We start from the raw sequence: 27,556 nt of genomic DNA on the forward strand, positions 1-27,556 counted from the left end.
TTCAGGTTTGCACAGTGGTTGATACATAGTAATTACTTAATAGAGGCTTGTTGACTGACTCACAATAATCCTGTGTTCCCATTTTACAGATAAGAGAATTGAAAATGCCTCATCCACAGTCCTACAGTTAGGAATTTTCAGAGCTGGACCTCTGTCTTGTCTTCTTACTGTTAGAGGGTTAGGGACCCCTTGAGAGGCATTCAAGATTTCAGGTAGTCCATGAAACTGTACAGAGAGAGAGAAAGAGAATTAAACTCTAAATTCTAAACTCTAACTGAAATTTATCATTTCCTTCAATTATGAGTTCTTAAAAGCTCATTATTCTGGGAAGGGATCCGTAGGTTTCACAAGACCACCTTTTTGATGTATGTGACATAAAAAATTTAAGAATCCCTGCATTAAGACTAGTGTCCTTCCACTATATCTTGCTATCTCATAACCTGTCTTCAAAGATGCTTCATGGTCTTGGAAGGATCTCAGTGTTACTATTAGGAGGATCGTTTCTCATCATACAATATAAGGAAAAAAATTCAACATCTCTAAACTGTATATTTGTTTGGAGTCTATTAAAAATGATCCATCATTATTGTCTCACTTGAACCTTGTGGCTTCACTGGGATGTTGTAGAAGCAGAACTAGACATGCAGTTAGAAGACATGAGCTTGAACTCCTCTTTGCTGTTGTTATTCAGTTGTGTCTGATTCTCCATGACCCCATTTGGAATTTTTTGACAATGATTCTGGAATGGTTTGCTATTTCAATCTCCAGCTCATTTTACACATGGAGAAACTGAGGCAAATAGGTTAAGTGACTTGCCCAGGGTCACACAGCTAGTAAATATCTGACTCTGGATTTGAATCCAGTTCTTCTTGATTCCAGGCCCAGTGCTCTATCCACTGTAGCACCTAGCTGTCCCTCTAGTATGAATTCCTCAGTTTCTTATTTTGAAGAGGCAGTGTAGAGAGAGTGGAACTTAGAATGAAGAAAACCCAGGTTCAGATCCTATCTCTGACCTCGTGTTAGTTCTGTGACCCTAGATGAGTCCCTTAACTAATCTGAGTTTCAATTTTCTTATTTTGAAAATGTAACTAATTAATCCTATATTGCCTACCTCCCAGGATGGTTGAGAGGCTCAAATGAGATAATATGTGCCACAAATTTGAAAGTTCTCTTTAAATGTCACTGATCAGTATTTTGTACTGGTTTGTTTGTTTGTTTTTGGCTTATATTTGTATTCCCAAAACAAAGTGCTGACACATGGTAAGCACTAACAAAATGCCTGTTGACTTGTTGTTAACTCAGACAAGTCCCTCAAGCCCCTGGGTCCTAATTTTCTCATTTGTGAAATGGGAATAATAACACATTCATGGAGTTACTGCAAAGACCCAATGAGATAAGGCATATATGTTGCTTTGTAAAGTACCATACGTATTACTTACTGTTTTATCCATTACTTATTCTTTGCAAGTAAAAAAAAAAAAAAGATTAGCCCAGAATTATAGTGTATAATTACGGGGGGAAATTCAAAAAATGAAGGGAAGAGGAGCCCATTTAATAGTTGAGGAAACTGAGGCAAACAGATATTAAGTGACTTGCCCAGGGTCAATAGCTAGTAAGTGTTAGACTCGATTTGAACTCAGGTCTTCCTGATTTTAGCCCGAAATTTCTATCCAGTGTGCCATGTAGCTGTCTCTAAATGCCCTCTTATTGGTGTGTATTTAAAAATTGTATCTCCCACTTTCAAATCTTCACATGTAACTCTTATGTTAGAGGCTCTCACAAGATGACATTCCCAGTATACTTTGAATTTCCTTTTCTCTTTCTTAAATTTTTTGTAAAGAGGGAAATCTGGGAATATTACCACCTGCCACCACCTGGTATATTAACATCAACTCTCTTTTCAAATACATAGTTGATAATATTAAAGAAATTGTAGAAAGAGGGCAAAAAAAAGTCCAACCCTTAGAAATAAAATGGAACACTTGGAATACCAGTAGAAACTTTCCATGAAACAATTCTGTGTCAAATATGGGTGCACAGTACATAGTGAGCATATAATAAACTAATTCTATGAAGGTCTTGGTAGTTGGTTGGGTGGCAGAAGGCTGTGGGCCAATTCCAGTTGAGCCACCCAACTAACTGCCAAGACCTCCATGGAATTAGAGAGAAAGAAAGAGTGAATATTACAGTAAGTTTATAATGAGTCAACAAGCTTATTATATTAAGTTCCTACTATGAGCCTGACACCTTATGGGTGCTGGAAATATAAGTACAAAATATTGAAACAACCCATACCCTCAACAAATTTATCATTTGAATTCAGGAGACAGGAAGCACACGTAAAAATAAATATAGTACAAATAGAAAGTTAGCAAATACAAATACTTACAAAATTGTTCCATATAAGTCTAGGAGAGGGCATTTGTAGTTGAGGTGGAGTGAGGAGGAAGATCATTCTAGGGTTAAGTCTTAAAGGAAGAAAGAAACTCTAGGAGGTAGAGGTAAGGGATAAATTCTTGGCATAGGAGATGGTTAGTAAAAAGACATGAAGATGGAAAATGGAATGTCATGGATGAAGGGAAGAGAAAGAACTAGCTTGGCTATAAGGAAGAGAGAGTGCGGAAAGGAGCTTAATGTCCAATGAGATTGGAAAGATAACTTGGGGCCAAGGTATATGGTGCGTTAAAAGCTAAATGGAGGAATTTATGTTTCATCGTGGAACTAATTGGAAGCCTCTGGAGTTGGTTGAACAGGGATATCACATGATCAGAATGGCAGATCTTCCAAGTTCTAAGCCCAGCTCTCTGTCCCCGACACCAGATTGCCTCTCATTGTCTGGAATTTTATTGTTCGGTTATGTCATTCTGGGGCATTTTTATTCTTCCTCTCTCAGAATGTCAAGGACTTTCTAGTCTCTCTGATGACTACTTTGGAGCATTTCTACAATTCAGAAAAATATCAGTAGCAACGATGAACCCAGATGGAAATTAGATGCTTTGAATGGATTCTGGCCTGCTGAACTGACCACTCCCTGGAGTGGTCCCTAATATAATTCCCCATCAGTCCCCTATACTACTTTTAGCTTGTACACATTCTTGCCTTTCAAGAGAAAACATTTCATGCTGCTCCAGCTGTAAGCTAAGCTATCAATGCCAGTAGCCTTTACATTGGTTCAGCAGAGTTGCTTTAAGTTCTACACAGCTGTCAGGAATGCACTTGTTTACCTTGGAATTAACACATTTTAATGCATGCTTGTGGAGGTTTACTCTCCCAGCAGCTCTGATGGAGCTCCTCAGAGATGCTGAGGGAATTGCAAGCAAAATATATAGTCAGGGATATAACCTATTTTTTTCTTCTTTTTGACAATACTTATTTTTACCTTTGAAAAGATAAACCAAATAAATATGGAAAAGCTCGTAAAGGCAAGTATAAATCCGGGCATTGTGAAGGCTGAAATTGTGGCAACTCACACAGATTAGGTAGATTCTATGAAGTACTTTTAAAGGTCCTAAATAATGTTTCCACAGAATGCCATGCTCTCCTTTTATGCTGGTAGGATGGACTGAGTGATTAAGACAACTCTTCAAATGTGGACTTTTCCCTGAGGTCCTTAGATTTATGCCCACAGGATGAGGATGGGGACAGTTCCTGTGTTTTTATTGAACTCCTAGATGAGAGGATTCTATCTGCTAATTCATGTTGATACCTTTTCCACAATTCCAGGCATAGAAGGTTTTCTAGAGCTTTTGTGTCAAACTCAAACAGAAATGGGGGCCGCTAAATAATATATGAGTCCCTTATGCCAGTCACATGTTGACTTAGAAAAATACGTTAACAACATTTATGTTTTATTATATTTTTGTATGTTTTGTTAAATATTTCCTAATTCCTTTTTAATCTGGTTTGGGCTATACTCAGAATTGTTGTGGACCATACGTGTCTAGTCACATGTTTGACAACTCTGGTCTAGAGCACTGAGAAGTGAAATGATTGGTTCCAGCATCACATAGCTAATAGATATCAGAGATAGAATTTGAGCCGGGGTCCTCCTGATCTAAAGACCAGTTCTCTCCATCTATTGTGCCATGTTGTCTCTGTCAGTACTGTCAGTGTGTCCTTGTAGAAAGTCCAGTGAAAGCCTATTAGAAGAGTTTAATGGAAAATAAGCTAGATTTGGTGCCAGAGAGCCTGCCATCAAATCCCAGTTATGCCACTTACTACCTAAATGGTCCTCCAACATTCTGAGGCCTTCAGTTTTCTCACCTGTAAAATGACAGAGTTGAATTACGTGACCTTTCCATCTCTAAGGTCCTTTCCATGTCTAAATTTATGATCCCATGATTAGCTTGCTCTAATCTATGTGGGAAATGAAGTATGGAAAAAGAGAGATTAAGAATCTGTCCCTCAATTTTAATGGACCTGGTTACATCTGTCACTCAACTCTTATCAGTAGTTCCAAGAAGTTATAGCATGTACAGCGGCCATACTCTGGTCGAACTGTCTCAGACTTCACCATCTGAGAGTGACCAACAGGTCTCAAACCCATCAGTGAGTTAGGGGGATGTCTACCCCAAGCATGTGAAGACTTCCCTGGTGGAATAGGTGGATGAGAACAGTTGGTTCCAATGACCATGAAAATGGCTGAATCCAGCTCTGTGGAGCCCTTAGAGCTTGGTCAGACATCAAAGTTTGTTCTAACCAAACTACATGTAAGAAGCTTGACCTAGTTTATATGTAGATATTAACTTTATCACTGAACACTCACATTATCAAAGGGTTCCCCTACTCCGTGTTTCCAGTGCTTTTCAGCTAATCTGATTCATTTGAGCAGTATAGAAATAATGTGGGGATAACTGTGATTTCCAGAATTTTGATGGAAAAGGTAACTGAAATCTTGTTTAAGTCAGCCGTATGTAGATTTTTCATGATTTTCATGGAGGTAAAATTTGATGGTTTCAGATTCGCTTATTCTCTGTTATCTCCCCTTTTTCAGAGTCCATGAGACTGTAGGAGCCCACCTGAATAATAGGGATTCCCAACCAAAGAAATGCTCTTGCAGCAATCTTCTGTACCTGTATAGACCCAGGGCTAGACTTTAGGATGCAATTTTAACATAAAAATAGGAATTTTCATTAAGATTTATGCATCTTTAGGAAATGTCCTATTTGAAATAACCAGTATTGCATATTTCTTATTTGGTTATTATGGGTGTTTCCACATGCTGCTTTCAATCTCCATTATGACATCAACAGAAATAATAAGTCAAACATTTATTAAGCACCTACTGTGTGCCACAAGCTGACCTAAGTGCTGGGAATAAAAAGAAAGGAGAATAAAGCAAAATAAAAACCAAAATCCAGTTGGTACTCTCAAAGAGTTCATGATCAAATGGAAGAAACAGTATGCAAACAACTACGTGTAAACAAACTATATACAGGACAAATTGGAAATAGTCAATAGAAGGAGGAAACTAGCATTGAAGGAGAGCAGGCAAGGTTTCTTGTAGACCAGTTGTGTCAAACTCAGGTAGAAATGGGGGCCATTAATCTGTACATAAGGATCTCAACAGGACTGCCTGTGGACTTTATTTTAAAATGTGTTATCTATGTTTTATGGTAGATTTATTTCTTTTGTTAAATATTTCCCTATTAGATTTTAATGTGGTTCCTGCCACTCTCAGGAGGGGTTTCGTGTTTGACCCCTCTGAGAAGGTGGGCCTTTTGATGGGATATGAACGAAGGAAGGGACCCCAGAAGATACAGAGGAAGAGGGAGAGAATTCCAAATGTGGTGGACAGCCAGTGAGAATGCCTGAATAGGGAGATGGGAGTGTCTCGTGATGAGCATCTAGAAGGCTAGTGTAACTGGATTGCAGTCAGTCAACAAGCATTTATGAAGCATCTACTGTGTGCCAAATACTGTGATCAGTGCTGGGAATTAAAAGACAAAAACCTGGTCTCTGTCCTCAAGGAGCTAATGGCGGGTGTTGGGGGGAGGGGAAGGGGAGGAATAGAGAGGTAGGAGTGGGAGGAGAAATCACAAATGGTTGGTTGTTGTCCTTCCTTCTCAAAGAGAACCAAAATGACATCACTATGTTGGGGTCAAGGTATAAATGTGGCTGATCAGACCAACACAAGCTTGGAAGACTCTGTCACAGGTCTGGCACAAATAGTCCATGTGAACATTTGGAGTGGAAATGACTCTAAATTTGCACATTCTCATGTTTCTTTTGAGCTACAATTCTGCTTCACTATTAGGTGGTGCAGCACCACCTTTGATGCAGGCATGCCATACTAGGTGGTCATTTGCCAATGTCTCCCATGTCACACAATTAATTCAAAAGTTCTTCAGAGAGACATTGAGAATGTCCTTGCATCTCTTCTTCTGATCTCCATGGGATCACTTGCCTTGTGTGAGTTCTCCATAAAATAGTCTTTTAAGCAAGCACACATTTGGCATTCAAAGAATGTGGCCAGTCCACTGGATTATGCTCTCTGCAGCAGAAGTTGAATGCTTGGCAGTTTCACTTAAGAAAGAAGCTCAATGTCTGGTACCTTATCATGCCAGGTGCCCCTCAGAGTCTTTCTAAGACAATTCAGATGGAAGCAATCTGGTTTCCTGGCACGATGCTGTCCATATAATCAATCTACCTACCTACCTATCTCTCTCTCTCTCTTTATCTATCTATCTATCTATCTATCTATCTATCTATCTATCTATCTATCTATCTGTCTGTCTGTCTGTCTGTCTGTCTGTCTGTCTGTCTGTCTGTCTGTCTGTCTGTCTGTCTGTCTGTCTGTCTGTCTATCTATATATCTATCTATTTATCTGTCTGTCTGCCTGTCTGTCTGCCTGCCTGCCTGACTGCCTGCCTGCCTGACTGTCTGTCTATCTATCTGTCTATCTGTTTGTCTCTTAATCTGTCAATCTATCTATCTTCTGTTGTGTAAATGGGAGGTAAACTTGGAGGGTAGTAGCAGTAAGGGAGAATGTATAAGGCCTCCTGCAAAAAGATGCAATTTGAACTGTCTTAGAGGAACTGAAGGAAGCCAAAAAGTAGAGATGAACAGGGATAGTATTCCAGTGCCCAGAAAATTTAATATTGCATGTTGTAAAACTTTACATTCCTGACGGGTGGAGACAAAGGGTAATCCAAATATACCCAAATTTGGTCACTTCCCACTCTCTGTCCTTGCCCCAAGGCCAGATCCCTAACTGTTCTCAATCTAATATTTATTTCCCAGTCTTCTATTCCAGCCCAGGTTTCCAGACAATGAGATGTAGTGGGCGGGCAGCATGTACATGCTATATTACCGTAGCTAGGTGGGGTAGTGGATAGAGTGCCAACACTGAAGTCAGGAAGACTCATGTTCCTGGGTTCAAATCTGGCCTCAAACACTAGCTGTGTGACCCTGGGCAAGTCACTTAACCCTGTTTACCTCAGTTTCTTCATTTGTAAAATAAATTGGAGAAGGAAATGGCAAATTACTCCAGGATCTTTGCCAAGAAAACCCCAAATAGGGTCATACAGAGTCAGATATGATTGAAACCACTGAACAATATTGGGTGGAAATGTTAGAATGGAATTCAGGAAGGATGAAGTTCAAATCCCACTTCACTCAGTTAATAGCAATGTGGCCTTGGGCAAGTCTGCATCTCTTTTAGGCTCACTTTTCTCACCTGTAAAATGGAGATAATGGCATCTATCTCATGTTATATCAAATGATATTACATATGTTAAACACTTTTGCAAAGCTTAAAGTGTTATTTGTAAATGTTATCTACTACTATTTATAGTCCATTTCTGGCCTTGATCCTCAAATAACCCAGATAACCCAAAATTTAGATAGCTGGGAGCCAGATATGTGAGGTTCTAATGGAAGATTCTATTCTAATGGAATGGATTTTTAAAATCCAGTTTGAAAGCTCATCTTTCCCTAAATTCTCACATTGTTTCATTTCCTGATTTTTGCCTTCAGCTCCCTAATCCATGTGTACTATTTGTTAGAAACAGAATTCCCAGCAGATGAATTACCTGGCTGATCTGTGAGGGTTTGGCTCTTTCCAGGGATGAGGTAGGTCTCACAGGGTGAGATTTACAGAGTAGATGCCCAAGTCACAGTTGCTGACTAATTGCCTGAATCACATTTTGGTCTCCAATAAGGGTTAATCTATCCAAAAAATGAGTCATCCTCTCTTTCCCTGGTGAGCACTAGCTTTGGAGCCTCTTAAGGTCAGGGACTGATTCTTTAAAAAGTTTGGCATAGCACCTCTCCACAGAGGTCACTGCAATGTTAAATATCTAAATATGTAAGCTTTTATTATCAGGTTTCTCTGGGCTGAAGACTCATCAAACTTTTTCCTAAAGTTTTAGTATTTTTTTTAAAAATAATATCCCTGCATAATGATTTTTACCATATTGTCTTTATTAGGACCATTAGTGAACTATGAGCAATTAGGTGGCATAGTGGATAGAATGCCTGGCCTGAAGTCAGGAAGACCTGGGTGCAAATCTGGTCTCAGTCTCTCAGTAACTAGTTGTGTGACCCTGGCTAAGTCACTTAATCCTGTTTGCCTTGGTTTTCTCATCTGTAAAATGAGTTGGAGAAGGAATTGGTAAATTATTCCAGCATTTTTGCCAATAAGCCCTAACTGGGATCACGAAGAGTCAGATACGAAAGGACTGAACAATAACTTCAAAGAGAAGAGACTGAGGCGGCCCAGGCTATGCATTGTGGTCATTCCATGCCATGGGTACAGTTGGAATCAGGATTCTTGGCTTCTCAGTTCCCAGGCCATTAACTCCTTCAATGCCTCTGTTTCTAATTCCTTCCCCTGAACATCCCTATATCATAAAACCATTTCTATTTTAATTCAATCTGGCAACATTGCTCAAAAATTGACTATAATACAAGTGTACAGCAAAGATAGGACATTTAGCCAGTCAACAAGCATTTACTAAGTGCCAGCTACATGCCAGGCACTGTGCTAATTAATTGGTGGGGATACAAAGAAGGCAAATGGCAGTCTATGCCCTCAAGGAAGTCATGATTGACACAAATATTTATAAGACAAATGAGAATATAAAGTAAATTACACTAATATGTAATATATTGGAAGGAGTTCAGAGGCAATATAGTATGGCAGTTAGAAGGCTGACCTTGGCATTAAGAAGACTTGGGTTCGAGTCCTGCCTCAGACATATACTTGCAGTGTGACCTTGGACTTCCTTGCTCTTCTTCCAAGAAAAGACTTTCTCTCTAGATTTAGAGACTATTTCACTGTCAGACCCTTAGGGAGCAATTCTCTTTTTCTTCATCTCTCTCTCTCTCTCTCTCTCTCTCTCTCTCTCTCTCTCTCTCTCTCTCTCTCTCTCTCCCTCCCTCCCTCCCTCCCTCTCCTCTCTCTCTCTCTCTCTCTCTCTCTCTCTCTCTCTCTCTCCCCTGTTTTCCCCAGCTTCCTTAAAGTCCCAGCTAAAATCCTCCCTTGCACAGAAGATAGCTTTCCCTGTGTTGAGTAGTTCTAGTTTACCCAGAGATATGCTGTACATATTTAACAAGTGACTCTTGTGGGGCGGGGTGGGCAGGGATTGTACCTATATCAACTCATTTTTAGGCTTTCTCTTCATTATTTTCATTTTCTCCATTATTTTATTAAGTCTAGAAATCAACAAAACAATGAATCAAGACTTGATTTGCGACGTTTTTTGATTTCTAAGGTGTAAATGCTCACACTGAACATGTAACAATTGTCTGTTTCCAGCACACCCCTGCATTTACTATATCTATTTCTCTCTTTCCCTCTCTTTCCACATAGTTTGCATGTTGTCTTCCTTGTTAGACTGTAAGTTCCCTGAGACTTTTGGCTTTTGTCTTTCTTAGAATCCTTAGCACTTTGCCCAGGGCAGCAGGTGCTGAATAAATGCTTATTGACTGAGCAAATAACTTTGCAGGATCTATTATGTTGCACCATAATACAAACGCTTTCCATACAGAGAGAGTGAGAACCAGATTTGGAGACAGTATCTTAAGTTTGTATTTAGGAACTGCCTGAAGGATAGAATTATTCTCTAGCCCACTTTGACCCAAACAGCTTGCTTAAGCACATAAAACCATCAGCATCATTTATAAACCTTAAAAGGAGCATTGATCTCATCACTGCCCAGTTTGATAACTGGGATAGAAATGATATGTCAAGTTTACTTGGCAGAAAATATATTTTATAGTAGGTTAAAAAATACATATTTATTTTTTCTTGGGAAAACTTGTGTTTGCAGGCCTGTTGTTCATATATATATTTATGCATATATATCAATAAACATCTATTAAGTGCCTATTCTGTGCCAGACACTGTGCTAAGTACATCTATGTACACACATGTGCACACACATGTATATATACACATGTATGCATATGTGTGTGTGTATATATATATGTATATATATATATATATATATATATATATATATATATATATATATATATATATATATATATATATATATATATATATATATATATACAAGAGGACAGCTAGGTAGTGAAGTGGATAGAATACCAGGCTTGGAGTCAGGAAAACCTGAGTTCAAATCTGGCCTCGGACACTTATTAGCTGTGTGACCCTGGGCAAGTCATTTAACCCCATTTGCTTCAGTTTCCTCATCTATAAAATGAGTTAGAGATGGAAAGGGCAAACCACGCCAGGATCCTTGCCAAGAAAATCCCAAATAGGGTCCCAAAGAGTTACACATGACTGAAATGACTGTACAACAAATATACATGTGCATATAGATTACGTAATAATATATACACACATATACATACATATACATGCACAACACACATACACACATGCATATACATACACACATATGGTTGCTTGGTAGGTTGTTGTCCATCTTCGAAGAAGACCAAAATGACACCATTGTAAAGTGAAATTTCAGTGTACCTGACTATGGCTGATCAAACAAATATGAGCTTGGAATGCTCTACCACAGGTAGGGCACAGATAGTGTGTTTGAATATTTGGGGTTTGCATATATATACACACAATACAACACACATACAGATATACATGTGCATGTGTGTGTGCACGTGTGTGTACGTGTGTGCATGTGTATGTGTCCTGGCCCTAAATTGGCCAAGAACATGATTTTATCTGTGAAATATTTATCTTTTCAGTCTTAACCAACTCTCATTTGAATGGTAACGATCACATTCTATGTCATTAGAGTTTGCGGTAAAAAGTAAGATTTATGTCATTGCAAAGTCTTATGCATTTGGACCAGTGGCTGGAGAGGATGTTGAAACGGCAGAGTTTTGAGGCAGGTCTCTGCCCCTACATCCCAGCTCTTCGTAAGTGTTAAAGCTCAGAACAATGAGAGGTGGAGTGTTTGAGATCATGCCATGCAATCCCATCCTTTTACAGATAAGGAAAGTGAAGTCCAGAAAGGATGAAGGAATTGTTCAAGGTCACCCAGCTTATTAGGACCAAAGCCAGGACTAGAAATCCAAGTTTCCTGAATGTTAGCCCAGCATTCTTTCTAAAAGCAAGTGCCAACTCAGAAGAATACCTCAGTCCAGATTAGATCTTTCAGGGAGTTTAGGTAAAAACCTGACTAGTATCTATCTCTCTGCTTTAAAGGGTGTTTGACAATTTGGGGGTGACGAGCTACATTCTCTCAGCTTAGCTACCTCTTTATTGGATGTTGTATGACCTTTTTCAGACTGGTCAGCATCGTGTTGTTCACCTTGTTAACCGACTAAATGGAGCTGTTAAATGTTTAGGAAGGCAATTCCCAGGTCACAATGGAGAAATCATCAAAGGATATGAACAGACAGTTTTCAAAAAAGGGAACACAAATTGCAAATAATTACTGGAAAAAATGCTGAGTCTCTCTAATAATCAAAGAGAAGTAAATTAAAAAGAACTCTGAGGGACTTCACTCCCGTTAAATTGGTGAAAATAATTTAAAGCAAAATGGTGACACTCTTGAGAAACATGTATGCTCATCCATTAATAGTGGAATTGCAAACTGGCAGAGTCTTTTTGGAAGTCAATCTGTCTGTTAAAAATTACAAAAATAGTCCTACCCTTTAACTTCATATCATAAACCATTAACCCAATAGTTTAACTGTTGGGAGTATACTTTGGGAGTCTTACAAAGAAAAGAGAAGGAGCTGTCCACTCAAAGATTTTTATGCCTAATTAATAGTTTAAAACATAAAAATCAAAACTGGAAGCAACCTAAATGCCCAACAATGGATGAATGGTTAAATAAACCATGCTACGCTAATGTTATGGAATATTATAAGGTGACAAAAGATGACAAATATGAAGAATAATTGCCCAAAAGAAATGTGGAAATACATTTTATGAAAAAACACAAAGCAGGGGAAAAAAGATCAGAACCAGAATAGTAGAGCAGATGCTAACTTCAACTACACAAGAGGAAAAAAGAAAAGGAATGAATGAACAAAGTCTCATGATGGAGACTTAGACAAAGTGACAGAGCCTATGATGTATTGTTGTTGAAATTCATCATTTAAATGCAAACAATTGCAAAGCAAGTCTAATTGGTTCTATTGATGCTTTATATTAATGTATAACAAACCATTAGAAAATAATCAACCAAATGGTTCCCTAGGGGCCTGAAAGAGTTTAGTTCATTATTTATTAGAAATCCATCCTAGGGTAAGTATTGTATGCATGTGACAAGATGGTGGACTGTCCATATGATATTGATTTCTTAAAGAAGACGCAGACAGAGACACAGGCACAGACAAAAGTAGTCACAAATTGAAGTTGGTCCTGCATTCTATCCAGGTCTGGATCTCTTGGGGTAAGAGGAGAGACAATTCTTATTTTATTGCCTTTTGTCATTCCCTGAAATGTTTGTGGTATATCCCATTGGGTCCTATAACAGTAAGCACCCCAATATACACAGGGGGGCCTGCTATCACAGGTTCTTAGATACGTATTTATAAAAGGAAAGGCAACTTTTGAGGGGTCAACAATCACTTTAATCAAACACATGTGTCATTCACTTAGTTCAGAAGAAAAGTCAACACCCTAACTTCAGAAAAAATACAGAGAAATCTAAATCAACAGACAGCACTTCCAAACTGACATAAGCAATACATACATTGTAGTTCAATAGCCGGATCCAACTGTCTGACCATTACATACATACGTAGATACCAGGGAGGGAAACACCAACATCTGGGTTTTCAAAGCGGGGGTGGGAGGGGCTGCTTCCCCAGTCTCATCTGACACACAAACCTTCTTCCAAAACTAAGCCCCAAAGTAAAGCCTCACCTCAGAGGACTTATACATTTTTTGGAGCCAGAGGGCATCACAACCTTTGAGAACCAGTGCCTCATTAACAAAATCTTCCCAGGCCCATTAATGGGGGGAGAAGATCTTTCCATTAAGAAGCAAAATTATATTAACAATAAGCAAAAACTCATTATCAATACAGGTCCTGTTGGCATCATCAGGCAAGGAGATCAGTCCCACTTGCCAATTGTCACAGGGCTGAGATACGAGGCACTAAGCCTCTGTCTGCCTCAGCTTCCCCATCCATAAAATGGGGCTAATAATAGCACCTACTACACAGGGTTGTTGTATCAGAATAAAATGAGATCGTATCTGTAAAGCGCTTTACAAAGCTTACACTCCATGTAAATGCTAGCTATTCATCATCATTATCCTCATCCTTATTGTCATTATTATTGTTAGATACAAGTCTCATTGACCATCTTCCCTCACTTCAGAGACCTTACCTGTCTCTGGTCCCCATGGCATATCACTTCATTGTCCCAAGCACATTTTATTTAGTGTTTATGACAGCTATTTGTGTTTTATCACCCTTACTGATTGTTTCTTCCTTGAGTTACATGACCATATCTTAGTATTTGGCATAGTGGACCAATGACGGGACTTGGTATCAGGAAAATCTGAGTTCAAATCCTTCCTCTTATACTTTCTGCCTGCCTGTTAATGGGCAAGTCATTTAACTTACCTAAACTGAAGTCACTCCAACTATAAAATGGGAATATAATTGTTCTAGCACACACTGGTTTCTCATAGTCTTGGGACTCTAATTGGATAGCATATGTAAAATGCTTTGGGAATTTCAGAGTATTCTTATTATTTGTTCCTCCCAATACATTAAAGTATCTCTAATACAGTAGGCACTTACTACATTCTGGTTGAATTTTATTGACTCAGTAAATATTGGGTGCCAGAGAGTTAGATGCAGCAATTAATTATAGTTTAAGTTGGAGAGAAAGTCATACAAAGCCTTTGCAATGTAGTAACCATATTGTTATTGATATGTTATATTGTAACAATTTGTACAATAAATTATACCCATTGCCTATTCACTGTCTACTATTACACTCATTGTCTACAGTATGGGCCATAAAAGATACATTTTATTTTGTCACTGCTTTGATCCCTATCATGTGGCTACTTCCTCCATTGGTTTAGAGCTCCATCCATCCATCTATCTATCTATCTATCTATCTATCTATCTATCTATCTATCTATCTATCTATCAGTGTCTGTCCATCCTTCTTGAATCTTGTCGGTATCCTTCTGAGAATCCTGAATAGGTTTATTCAACAACCTTCCTCTACAGCCACTCAGTACACCGACAAAATCTGGGTTCAGCTTCCTGTTCTGATGTGTAATACCTGTGTGACCTTGGGCAAGGCAGTTCATGTCTCTGGGCCTTGGTTTTCTTATTTGTAATATGACGGAGCTGGACTAGAATAGTATTGTCAAACATGATTAGAAATGCGGGCCACTAAAGGATACGTAAGGATCCTTGCCCACTACAGATTGATTTAGAAAATCACAAGTTAACCTCATCTATGTTCCATTATATTTTAATTTATTTTGTTAATATTTCTCAATTACTTTTTAATTTGGTGCCAATGAATTCATTTCATTGACTGTGTCTTTGGCACCTCTGGACTAGATGACCTCTGAGAATCCTTTCCATTCTAGATATACTCTGATCCTAGGATTTTTGGACATTGCATTGATCAGAAGAGCATGTGGATTTTCCACTGGTTATCCCTTGCTGTGGCTCCAGGTCTGGACCACTTACTTTTCCAGTCATACACTGTTCTGGCTATTTTCCTTATGCTGCTTCTCCTAGACCGTTGTTCATCAGTAAGATACTGCCGCCTGGTCATGCTTGCCCTGAGTGTCTCCATTGCCCTTTGGGTGACCTACAACTTTAATTCTTTGGAGACTGTGGTGTTCCATGATTCATAGGCATGCGACATCCCTGGACAAATATTGCTGTTAAAGCTAGAAGCTTGGGGTCATCAGAAGTACCATGCAATTTTCCAAAGGCAATCTACCTGCTTCTCTTCCTTCTATTCAGTTTTGGACCTAAATCACACACACACACACACACACACACACACACACACACACACACACACAGACAGACACACACACACACACACACACACACACACTATTGGATTGTCCATCCAACTGCCTGCAATAGCCTAGATGATGAGTATTCTTTATCCTCTTATTTTTTTTAACCAAACACTACCTTGCATTTTCTCCTTCCAATATTACATTAGTTCAATGATATTATAACTGTTGCCAAAATGATCATATTTACAAATAAAATACTCTAAGCACACTAACTTTTCTTAAATCTTGGGTCAGTACTCTGAATGCTGTACTCTAGCCTCTGGGTGCCTGCTATACCAGGCTTTAGCAGAGTGTCTAATTAATCTACTGGGCCCCTCTTGATCCACTTTAATCCCCTTCTGCAGTGAAGGAAGATGACATGAGCCCAACTGGGTATACAACTACAGAATTTCCATAGTATGAATTTTCCCATGATAAGAACTTCATTGATTTTTACTGCTGAAAAAAGAAGAATTCTATTGATGATTTGAAGAGAATTTTACACATATAAAAACAGATTGCTAGCATTTTCGAGTTGCTTTGCCGTGTGGGAGCATGAATTCCTTCTCCTCCTCACTTTGACTTGCTACCCTAAAGAGCCCTGTTAGGTTCCAGAGGGATGACAGCTTGAAGCAGTTACTAGAGCATTAGAATGGGAGTCAGGAAGACCTGAGTTTGATGCCTTCCGCAGACACTTACTAGAGGTGTAACTCTGGGCAAATCACTTATCGGTCTTTGTTTCCTTATCTCTAACATAGGGATAATAATAACACCACTTCATAGGATTGTTGGGAGGATACAATGCCATTATATGTGTAAAACCTCTTGGAAAATATTGAAGGGTCATAGAAATGTTAGCTATTATTATTGATATGTAGAAAATGCTTTGCAATTGTACATAATGATGTAATATCTATTCATATATAAGTGCTATATTTCAGCTATTATGACTAATAGCTGATACTTATACAGACCTTAATGTTTTCAAAGTACTTAATGTATGTTATCCTATTTGAACCATACAACAACCCTGCAAAGTAAGTACTATGGGTATTATCATCCTATCATCCCCATTTTACAAGTAGGGAAACTGAGGTTCAGAAAAGGAAAGTGACTTGCTCTTGATCACACAGTAAATGTTGAAGACAGGATTCAAACCCAGGTTTTCCTAGCTTCAGATCTGGTGCTCTGTGTTCTATACCACATTTCGTCTCTGCTTTCACCCTATAAGAATTCTCAAGTGTAGGAGGGAGTGGAGACAGATTAGTTTGGAGAGGTGGTGAGATCGTTGAACCCATCATTACGTCGTTCTTCCATGTGAATAGATGAATGGGCAGGTTGACAATTAGAGAAATATAGCATATATGAGATGTAAGCTTACTGTGTGATTAAAAGGTGAATAACCTCTAAATCTGAAAAAGAAAGCAAGACCAATGATCCTGTCATTCTTTCCAGGGGAACAACGGTAGTCCTCCTAAAGAGCCATTCATTTTAAAATTTTAAAAAATGAAAAAAATTCTAAGATTGTTTTTCTAAGTGGAAGGAATTGTCAGTCATGTGGAACCAAAGATCCCTAATGTTCAGTGCACTGCACTGAATTTCACCCAGATGCATTTGCAGGTGTAGTGACCTTCTGCTTATAATGAAGTTATCCTGGAGGGGGGAAATGAGTTCACTGGAAGATTCCTTCTGCAGTCCCAGTTTCAGATGGGCATTTACTGAGACAGGTGAACTTAGTGGAAGAAACAAATAACAAGATAGTATTTGCTCTGTGTGTTGGGGGACTCAATGGGCCATTTCTGCCGTGCTCAGGCACACAGTTCAGCTTTCTTCACGGAGGTCATCTACTCACTGGAGAGTACATGAGGAATGAGGGTAGGGGGAGCTTTTTGGAAATTTCTCCAGTAAATTCTATTAGATAAGCATCATAGAGGATGCTTAGCATACAAAGGCATGAGGAGAGTTCGTGTTGTAGGCCTAATAAGAAAGGAATTTGGAGCTCTGAAATGGGATCATGCTTTGGTCCTCAGCTCTGTGCAACTTTTGCGCTACCTGTTTAGATTACAAAGACAAGAATAATGTAGGTAGGGCTATACCTCAAGGAACTTACATCCTATTGTGTGGATACAGCTGTACTGGATAAATGAACACCAAGTACATACCAAGTAATACTGCGAGGAGGAGAATATTGACTCTTTGAGGAGAACCAAGGGTGACCACTGAACTAAGCCTTGAAGGAAGCTGAGAAGAGGGGTGCTTCAGGCGTAGAGTGCAAAATCATGGAGGTGGAAATGGAATGTTATGTACAAGAGACCCCGTCTAGCTTAGGGGAGGTGACATAATATGATAGAACATGATCTGATACATAATATGATATGATATGACATGACATGCTATGATATAATACAATATAAGGTGGTCCAAAAAAAGTTAGTGCAGTTTAAAGTTAATAAAGCTTAAAACTGCTCTGAGTCTTTTATGGAGTTTTATATAATGAGAGAAAAAGTAGTGGCTAGAATATTGGATTTGGAGACAGGAAAATCTGAGTTTGAATTCTGTCTCAAACATTTACTACCTGTATGACTGGGAACAAGTTACATAAACTGTCTTAGCCTCATTTTTATCATCTATAAAGTGGAAACAATAATAGCATGTATATCACAGGTTTTATTAAGGGACCATCAGGTAAAGCATCAAGTAAAAGTGGGACTAGAATGGAATGTGTAAGAAGGGATCACAGATTTAAAGTCCATCAAGTCCAATCCATCATTTTATACATTAGGAAACTGAGGCTTGAAGAAATTAAGTGGCTTGCCCAAAGTCACACAGATAGTATGTTATAGAGGTAGAATTTGGAACCCAGATCCTCTGAATCCAAAACCAGTGCTCTTTCCACTACATCATGCGACCTCTGTACAAAGTAATAATAATACTAGTTAGCACATACATAGCTCCTACTATGTGATACCCACTGTGCCTTGCACTTTACAAATTTCACCTTATTTGAACCTCACAACAGACCTGGGAGGTAGATGCTCTTATTATCCCCATTTCACAGTTGAGAAAACTGAGGCCAACAGAGGTCGACTACTCAAGGTCACAAATCTAGTAAATGTCAGACTGGATTTGAACTCAGTCTTCTTGACTCTTGACCCAGTATCATTTACTGTACTACCTAGCCATATGAAACAAGACTGGGTGGGATCCAAATTGTGCAGGGCTTTAAATGCTAGACTAGGTTCATGTTTCTTCCTAGATTTATTTGCACCTATATCATATAGTGTTTGTGCAGGACACTAGATAATCTAGGTTGCTCAGAAATGTTTTTCTTTCTATAAGTAACCCTGTACGTTAGGTTAAGAAGCATGAGACATACATTTTCTAGCATGCCCAATAAATGGATCTGTTTTGCTTGTTACAAGGGAGGTTATAATTATTATTGTTGTTAGTGTGGAAGGAAGAGTTATAGGGGCCAAAGGTGAGAATAATAATGATGTTAAAAAAAAGAAAAGAAAAAGGAATGTTAATGGAACATTTATGAAATACAGTAGAAGGGAATATGGAAAGAGACACCTCCAAATTACCATTTTAAATTTATTATATGCCTAAAAAATCCACCACATACACATTTGGGATTTCATCTTCAATTTTGCTTTTCTGTTATTTGTGTGTAAAAATGATCGTGTTTGTTTGCTGAGTCCAAAATAAAAATGATTACTTAATTAAGGCAAACATAGATTAGCAAATTAGCAGATGAAAATATGAAGGTGGAAGGAGGGCTGCCAACCCTCCTCTTTGCCTGTCCTGAAACCATAGTCACCCATTATTCCTTACAGTTATCAGTGCCAATCATGTAGTCAGTAAAACTGACCTGATGAATTTTCAGAAACATTTGCTCCCCCTTTATTAATTCTCTCCTTCTCCTTGGACTTTCCCCAGTCATGTGGTCCACTTAGTAGACAGCAATGCATTTCTTCAATATCCCATAAATGACTCTTATGTCATCATCTTCAATACAGTCACTCACTTTTTAAATTTAATTTTTGTTTATTTATTGAAGGCACTCAGGATTAGGTGACTTGCCCAGGTTCATCCAGCTAGTGAGTGTCAGAGGCTGGATTGAACTTGAGTCCTCCTGACTCCAGGACTGGTGCTCTCACGCGTTGTGCCACCTAGCTACCCCAGAATCACTCACTTTTAAAGTCACTCTGGTGACTTTCAGTATCTAGCCTAAAAATGTCTTGTGATGATAACACAAATAGTTCAGTTGAAGCCCCAATTACCTCTCTACACAGGTAATTATTACTTCTGCCATTTAAGTGAAATTTCAGGACATTGCTTATAGAGATATATTTATGAGTATATTTATGTGGTGCTGCTTCTATTCATAGCCTGGATTTAAAATTCCATTCCTGTTGGGGGTATGACTCTGAACTGTCCTTCACTGTGAATTTTGCTGATGATAAATAAAATAATGCCATAATCCCATTTCCCCCCCACGGTATCTAATAGACTTAAAAAAAAATACCCTCTAATTTACCTTATGCAAGAGAGAGTTCCATAATTCATGGGACACTAACAGCTGAGTAGGGTTGGAACATGCCTCTGCAATGAGTATGTTGTAACAATGTGATGTCAGGGAACTTGGGAGTCTCATTACAGAGCTTAACAAGTGTCGGGGTATCCTTCGCAGCATGCACTGTCTGACAAAGCCTGTGTGAAAGCGTTTGACCCAAAGACAACCTGCCTGCAGGAATGCCTTATCACCACCTTTCAGGAAGCCTACTTTGTTTCAGAAAGTTTTGAAGAAGCAAAAGAAAAGATGAGGTAAACTTATTTCCTTTCCTGTCTAAAGAAGATAACTTGTCCATTTCTCTCTCACTTCTATGCCTCTTTCTCTCTTTTTCTTTCTGTCTTCTATCGTTTCTGTCTTCTTTCTTCCCCCTTCTACTCTATCTCTCTGTCTCTCTCTTTTTTCTCCCCTCTCCCTCCTCCTTCTCTCTTTCTTTCCTCTGTCTTGTCTTCCTTTGTCTCTCTCCTCTCTTCCCTCTTCCTTCATCTTCTCTTCTTCTTTCCTCTCTCTTCTATTTCTCTCCTCTCTTTTTCTTTCTTCTCTTTCTATCTTCTATCCCTCTCTTTGTTTCTCTTCTCTCCCCTCTCCCTTCCCCTTCTTTCACTTTCTCCTATCTCTCTTCTCTTTCTTTTTCTCCCTTCTCTTTCTTTTCTCATCTTTCTCTCTTTCTTTGTCTCTTTTCTCTTTCCTCTGTCTTCCTCTTCTCTCTTTCTCTCCTATCTCTCTCCTCACCTTCTCTTTTGTCTCTCTCTCTTCTCTCTTTCTCTCCCTTCCATCTTTCTTTTCCTTCCCTTTGTTTCTCTCTCCCATCTTTCTCCTCTGTCTCTTTTTTCTGTCTTTCTTCCTCTCTCTCTCTTTTCTCCTCTTCCCTCTCTCTTATCTCTTTTTCTCTCTTCTATGTCTCTTCTAACTCTCCTCTCTTCTTTCTTTCTTCCTCTTTTTTCTCTCTCCCTCTCTTTCTGTCCTTCTCCCTATCCCACTCTCCTTTTTTAAAAAGTGCTAGCTGATTATCTAACATTTTGTTATTATTTTTATTTTGCAGAGACTTTGCCAAATCGATAACTCGCCCCTTCTCTGTGTACTTCAATCCTTATACACAGAGCATTGAAATACTGAAGGATACCAGGAGTATTGAGAATGTGGTCCAGGACCTCCGAAGTGATCTGAATACAGTGTGTGATGCTTTAAGTAAGATGAACAAGTATTTGGGGATTTGAGGCCTGGGACCGGTTTTCTGCCAGCCTCATCTTACTATCACTCAACAGCTAATGAATCGCCCTCATGTGACATCATTCTTTCTGTAGTAACCTTCTATGTGCTGAAGCTTGGCTAGTAACCTGCATCATTGTGTATCTACCTAATTGCAATTTGCAGACCAAATAAGATTAGGCTACTGTGTGAAGAATATATTAACAGACAATCATCATATATGTTGTAAAGAGATTTACAAATTTCAAAGACTAGATAGTTGCTTTAATAGACTTAATTTTGTATGCTGAAAGTACAGGTATCTATTTAAATATGACCTGGAGAGGGCATTCCCTCCACTAAGGTAGTAACTGTGACCTTAGATGTTTGCTTGAGACCCAGAGAGGTTAAGTGATTTGCTCATGGTCACACAGCTAATTAGTAGAGCTCTGTCCACTGTGTCGTGCTGCTTTTATTCTCATTAAACATTATAAGAACTCTCTCTCTCGATGACTCTTTATTTCCTGTCCTTTTTTTTTAATTAGGAAATTCATTATTCTTTCAACCTACAGCAAAGCTGGATTTTCCTTTCGCAATATCTTTTGAAGAAACAAGAATTATACGACATTGGATCTCTGACTGAATTGATATAGGGCACTTCCAGATCCGGAAACTCCCTCTATCAATGCAGTTGGCACCCTCTCTGCAAATTATAATTTTACAGGGTTGCCTAGGATACTGAGAGATTAAGGGACTTGTCCAGGGTCACAGAGACGGGATTTCAAAGATGGGACTTGAAGTCAGGTCACTGTGGCTCTAAGTATGACTCTCTTATCAGTTGTGCTTGGTCTACCTTTTACATGACAATGCCTATTGCAAAAAAAGAAAAAGAAAATCCACATCCTATTTTAAAATGTGGTGAATCAGTAATGGATTGGGGATTTTAGACTGGGGATTTACACAAGAGGAAGTCAGATGGCTTGCTTACTGTAGCTCAAATATGCAAATGATTTTAATTTTATTCCTTGAGTTGTGACCTACATCCTGTAGGACTTTATTTTAGAAGATAGTTAATATTTTTATTATTTTGTCATTTTTTAGTAGTGTCTGACTCTCTGTGACCCCTTTTTGGGGTTTTCTTGGCAAAGAGACTGGGGTGGTTTGCCATTTCCTTCTCCAGCTCATTGTATAGAGGAAGAAACTCATTGTATAGAAGCAAACCAGGTTAAGCAAACTGCCCAGGGTCATGTAGTTAGTAAGCATCTAAAGGCACATTTGAACTCATGTTTTCCTGACTCTGTCTCTATCCACCCTATCCACTGTGACACCTAGCTGCCCACTTTAATATTTTAGAAGTATTTAATTTTAGAAGATGTTATTTTTGGAAGAGACATTGGAAAACTCTCTAGATATAAGAGAAAATAATCGAATTTGGGGGGATATTTTAGGATGAATTTAGGTAACACAATCTTGGATTTATCCTAGCTTTTTTGATACTTTCTTTTTGGGACTGTCAGAGTGCTTAGTCTGGTCAAGTCAACAAGTATTTGTTAAGTGCCTACTATGTGCTAGGCACTGTCATAAACACTAGGGATGCAAAGAAAGTCAACAGCAGTCCCTACCTTCAAGGAACTTACAATCTCATGTTGTTTATGTGTACTTGAGTACATGGGCATAAATCCAGGACTATGGGTGGGGAACTGATAGTCCCCATTAAGTAGGGTTTGGTTGACAGTCAAGGACAGGGATGTGTTGGTTAACATTTAACAACCAAAAAGCATGTACTCTTAAGTTTGATCTGCATTATTAACATTTTTATCCATCACTTTCTCAAGACTAGACAAGAAACAAAACAATATAGTAAGTCTCAGCTTATAGTGTTTGCTGATTTTGAGGTGTAAATGTGCACACCAAAAATCTGACAATCAGCTTTTGCAAGTCAGTTTGAGCTGGCTCCAGAGTATGCCTGACCAAAGAGCTTCCAACATTGTAGGTTGGCCTCTCCTCTCTTATATTTGTGACTTGGTGACTCTTAGTGATTAGGGCAGGGGCAGAGGAACCTATAGCAGGTTTCTCCATCCCTGGATTAGGGCTTCATTCCTGTCGTGGGACACAGTATCACAACAATTGAAGTTGTCCAAATTTTGTACAATTTGGGCTTGAAAACTGTTCGTGATGCAAAAAAGACAATGGAAAGGGAGATGAATCTGTGCTCAAATCCCTGCCCTATTTCATATGAACATGGGTAAGTGACTTAATTACTCAGAAATTGTTCCCTCCTCTGCAGAATTGGAGGGGGGAGGTGGTCAGACTAGATGACATCTAAAGTTCTTTCCTGTCTGTCAGTATATATGGTCACTAATATGCCTCACAGCTCTAACTCTATCATCCTATAATCAATAATCAACAAGGAATTTCTGATGGCTCTCACTATCAGCTGAGCACAGAGGCCTTGAATCAATCAATAAATGAAAGTTTCCTGATTGAAAGCATGAGTGATTTCATTTCCCCCTTCCCTTTTCATTCTATATGTCTTTTTCCATACTGTTAGGTGTATCCTTCTAGTATGAAATATGTTGGTAATTGAGAGGTGGGTAAGAAAGAACAAGATGAAAAGCTGACATTTATGTAGAACTTTCAAATTTGTGGAGCTCTATTGACCCTTAGTAGTAGACCCTGTAAGGCAAGTACTACAGGTGGTACCTTCATTTTGTAGGGGCTTGCTCATGGTCAAGCCTCATCTGACTACAAGTTCAGTGTACTTTTCATCGTATCATGCTGCCACTAGAAATAAAAGAAATCACATTTCAAGGAAATCAGCGTTAAATAACTTTCAGAGTAGCAGTTTTGAGACTTCTGTTTCAACATTGTCTCAAGGTAAATTTTTTTTCTATAAACATTTGGAAAATATAAATAAAAACTGAGGTCCTTCTCTCAACTTCACACCCCAGTGGTCTAAGGGAAAATTCTGATAGACTAAATAAGCTTAGGGGGAACAAGAAAGATAGTGAAAAAACACGTTGTGAACAGGTCAAAACAAAATGGGAAGCAAATATTTAAACTATTGGTTATATTGATTTTCAGGAAGAAGTCTTTGGTTTCTGAAGACTTCTCAAAATAGTGGAATTTTGAGAAGGAATTTGGATTAAAGGGAAAAATCTAAAAAATGATGGGTGATGGAAAAGAAAAAAGAGAGTGGTATTTGTTGTTTTTGAAAATTCTAATTTATTTATTTTTAGTTTTCAACATACATTTCTACAAGATTTTGAATTCCAGAATTTCTCCCAATCTCTCCCATCTGCCCATCCCAAAGATGGCATGCATTCTGATTACCCCTTCCCCCAATCTTCCCTCCCTTCTATCACACCCCTCCCTTCTCTTATCCCCATCCCCTCTATTTTCTTGGAGGACAAGATAGATTTCTATACCCCATTGCCTGTATATCTTATTTCCCAGTTGCATGTAAAAATATTTTTTAACATTTGTTTTTAAAACTTTGAGTTCCAACTTCTCTTCCTTCCTCCTTCCCCACCCATCCCCACTGAGAAGGCAAGCAATTCAATATACAGTATACATGTGTAGTTATACAAAAGACTTCCGTAAAAATCATGCTGTAGAAGACTAACTCTATTTCCTTCCATCCCATCTTGTCCCCCACTTATTCTATTCTCTCTTTTGACCCTATTCCTCCTCAAAAGTATTTATTTCTAATTACTCCCTCCTCCCATTTGTCCCCCTTCCATTATCCCCCAGTCCCACTTATCCCCTTTCCCCTACTTTCCTGTAGTGTAAGATAGATTTTCATACCAAATTGAGTATGCATGTTATTCCATCCTTAAGCCAAATGTGATGAGAGTAAGATTCATTTTTTTCCTCTCACCTCCCCTCTCTTCCCTTCTATTGAAAAAGCTTTTTCTTGCCTCTTTTATGTGAGAGATAATTTGCCCCATTCTATTTTTCCCTTTTTCCTCCCAATATATTCTTCTCTCACTCCTTAATTTTATTCTTTTAGATATCATACCTTCCTATTCAACTCAACCTGTGCCCTCTGTCTACATGTATATAGTCCTACCAACTACCCAAATACTGAGAAAAGTCTCAAGAGTTATAAATATTATCTTTCCATGTAGGAACATAATTAGTAAGTCCTTTATGATTTCTCTTTCCTGTTTACCTTTTTATGCTTCTCTTGATTCTTGTGTTTGAAAATCATATTTTCTATTCAGCTCTGATCTTTTCATCATGAATGCCTGAAAGTCCTCTATTTCATTGAATGACCATTTTTTTTCCCCTGAAGTATTATGCTCAGTTTTGCTGGGTAGGTGATCCTTGTTTTTAATCCTATTTCCTTTGTCTTCTGGAATATCATATTCCAAGTCCTTCAATCCCTTACTGTAAAAACTGCTAGATCTTATGTTATCCTGATTATATTTCCACGTTACTAGAATCATTTATTTCTGGCTGGTTGCAATATTTTCTCCTTGACCTGGGAGCTCTGGAATTTGGCTACAATATTCCAAGGAGTTTTCCTTTTGGGATCTCTTTCAAGAGGTAATAGATAGATTCTTTCAATATTTATTTTACCCTCTGGTTCTAGAATATCAGGGCAGCTTTCCTTGATAATTTCATGAAAGATGATGTCTAGGCTCCTTTTCTGCTCGTGGTTTTCAGGTAGTTGCATAATTTCTAAATTCTCTCTCCTGGATCTATTTTCTAGGTCAGTTGTTTATCCAATGAGATATTTAACATTATCTGCTCTTTTTTCATTATAATTTCTTGATTTTTCATAAAGTCATTAGCTTTCATCTGCTCCATTCTAATTTTTAAGGAATTATTTTCTTCAGTGAGCTTTTGGACCTCCTTTTCCATCTGACCAATTCTGCTTTTTAGAGCATTCTTCTCTCTCATTGGGTTTTTGGATTTCTTTTGTCATCTGAGTTAGTTCATTTTTTTACAGTGTTATTTTCTTCAGCATTTTTTGGGTCTCTTTTAGCAAGCAGTTGACTTGTTTTTCATGATTTTCTTGCATCCCTGTCATTTCTCCTCCCAATTTTTGCTCTACTTGTCTTACTTGATTTTCAAAATCCATTTTGAGCTCTTTCATGGCCTGAGACGAATTCATATATTTCTTGCAGGCTTTGAATGGAGGAGTTTTGACTTTGTTGTCTTTTGTTTGCATGTTTGGTCTTCCCTGTCATCAAAGAAAGATTCTAAAGTCTGATTCTTTTTTCTGTTTTTGCTTGTTTCCCTAGCCATTTACTTGACTTTTGGGCTCTTTGTCAAGGTAGATCTCTTCTTCCAGTGGGAGTGGGGGAAGTACTGTCAGTTGCTCGATTTCCCCACAATTGGTGGATGTACAGCTCCAGAAATAGTCACTGTCTCTGCCCCTGCTGTTGCTGTGGCTGCAGCAGATTCTTTTGCCCCCTTCCCACTCTGTCGCTCTGGGGCTGAGGTCTGACCACTCCACTCTCCCACACTGGTCCCATAGACTTTTCCCACTGACTTTCCAATTTGTTCTCAGCATTTTGGGGTCCTGAAGTCTGGAAATTACTGCAGGTGTGAGAGATTCAGTCTCCCCAAGACCTTCTCCGATCCTGTCTATGCTGGTACAGCCCACATTGGACTGTGCCCTGACCCCTTCCTGGCATGATAGACATGTCCCAGAGGCCTTCCAGGTTGTCTTGGGCTGAGATTTGCTTCACTCCTTCATTCTGTGGGTTCTGCAGCTCCAGAATTTGTTTAGAGTCATTTTTTATAGGTATTTGGTTGGGCTTGGGCAGCGCTCTAGAAAGTTCATGCTGTTACTCCGCCATCTTGACTCTGCCCCCAAGAGTAGCATTTGACTGGAAGAGAAAGGGCAAATACTTGTTTAAGAAAGAATGGAGATCTTGCTTTCATCAGCAACTCTGCAAGTTCAAGTAAACCAAGTAATCCAGTAATTAATTAGCAGAAGTAACTTGAATTTTTCCAAAGGAGGGAATAACTCAGGTCCATGGAACTTGAAATTCTTAACCTCTATTTTTCACTGTTGTCTCCAGGATTCTTTGTGCCTTTTCCTCATTTAACACAAGGATACTCAAGTATTCCCCCTCCCCCCTTTTTTCCCCTAGCATTCTTATTTTTGCAACACTTCAACAGAATAAGAAATCATTGAAGCAGGACACCACAGGAATAACAAACTTCAGCTGCTCATCAGTCAGGTGATTAATCTAAAATGGAAACTTCTGCCTATTTAAGGCATGCAGAAATATACTTTGGGTGTTACAGGGATTGGATAGCTAGGTGGCTTAGGGGACAGAGGACTGGTTCTGGGGTCAAGAAAACCTGAGTTTAAATCCATTCTCAGATACTT

General features: G+C 38.7%; 1 protein-coding gene across 1 annotated transcript in view; it reads left to right on the forward strand.

Annotated features, from left to right (window-relative positions):
* TPH2 (tryptophan hydroxylase 2) overlaps positions 1–21,706 on the forward strand; it is a 141,686-nt gene extending 119,980 nt beyond the window's left edge. Inside the window, exons 10-11 of the mRNA XM_072650422.1 lie at positions 20,137–20,270; positions 21,059–21,706. Coding sequence (XP_072506523.1) covers positions 20,137–20,270; positions 21,059–21,233 — 309 coding nt within the window. The 3' untranslated portion in view covers positions 21,234–21,706. The remainder of the gene's footprint in view (positions 1–20,136; positions 20,271–21,058) is intronic.
* The last annotated feature ends 5,850 nt before the right edge of the window (positions 21,707–27,556 follow it).

Source organism: Notamacropus eugenii, chromosome 3 (genome assembly GCF_028372415.1).
Source record: "Notamacropus eugenii isolate mMacEug1 chromosome 3, mMacEug1.pri_v2, whole genome shotgun sequence".
NCBI classification, from domain to species: domain Eukaryota; kingdom Metazoa; phylum Chordata; class Mammalia; order Diprotodontia; family Macropodidae; genus Notamacropus; species Notamacropus eugenii.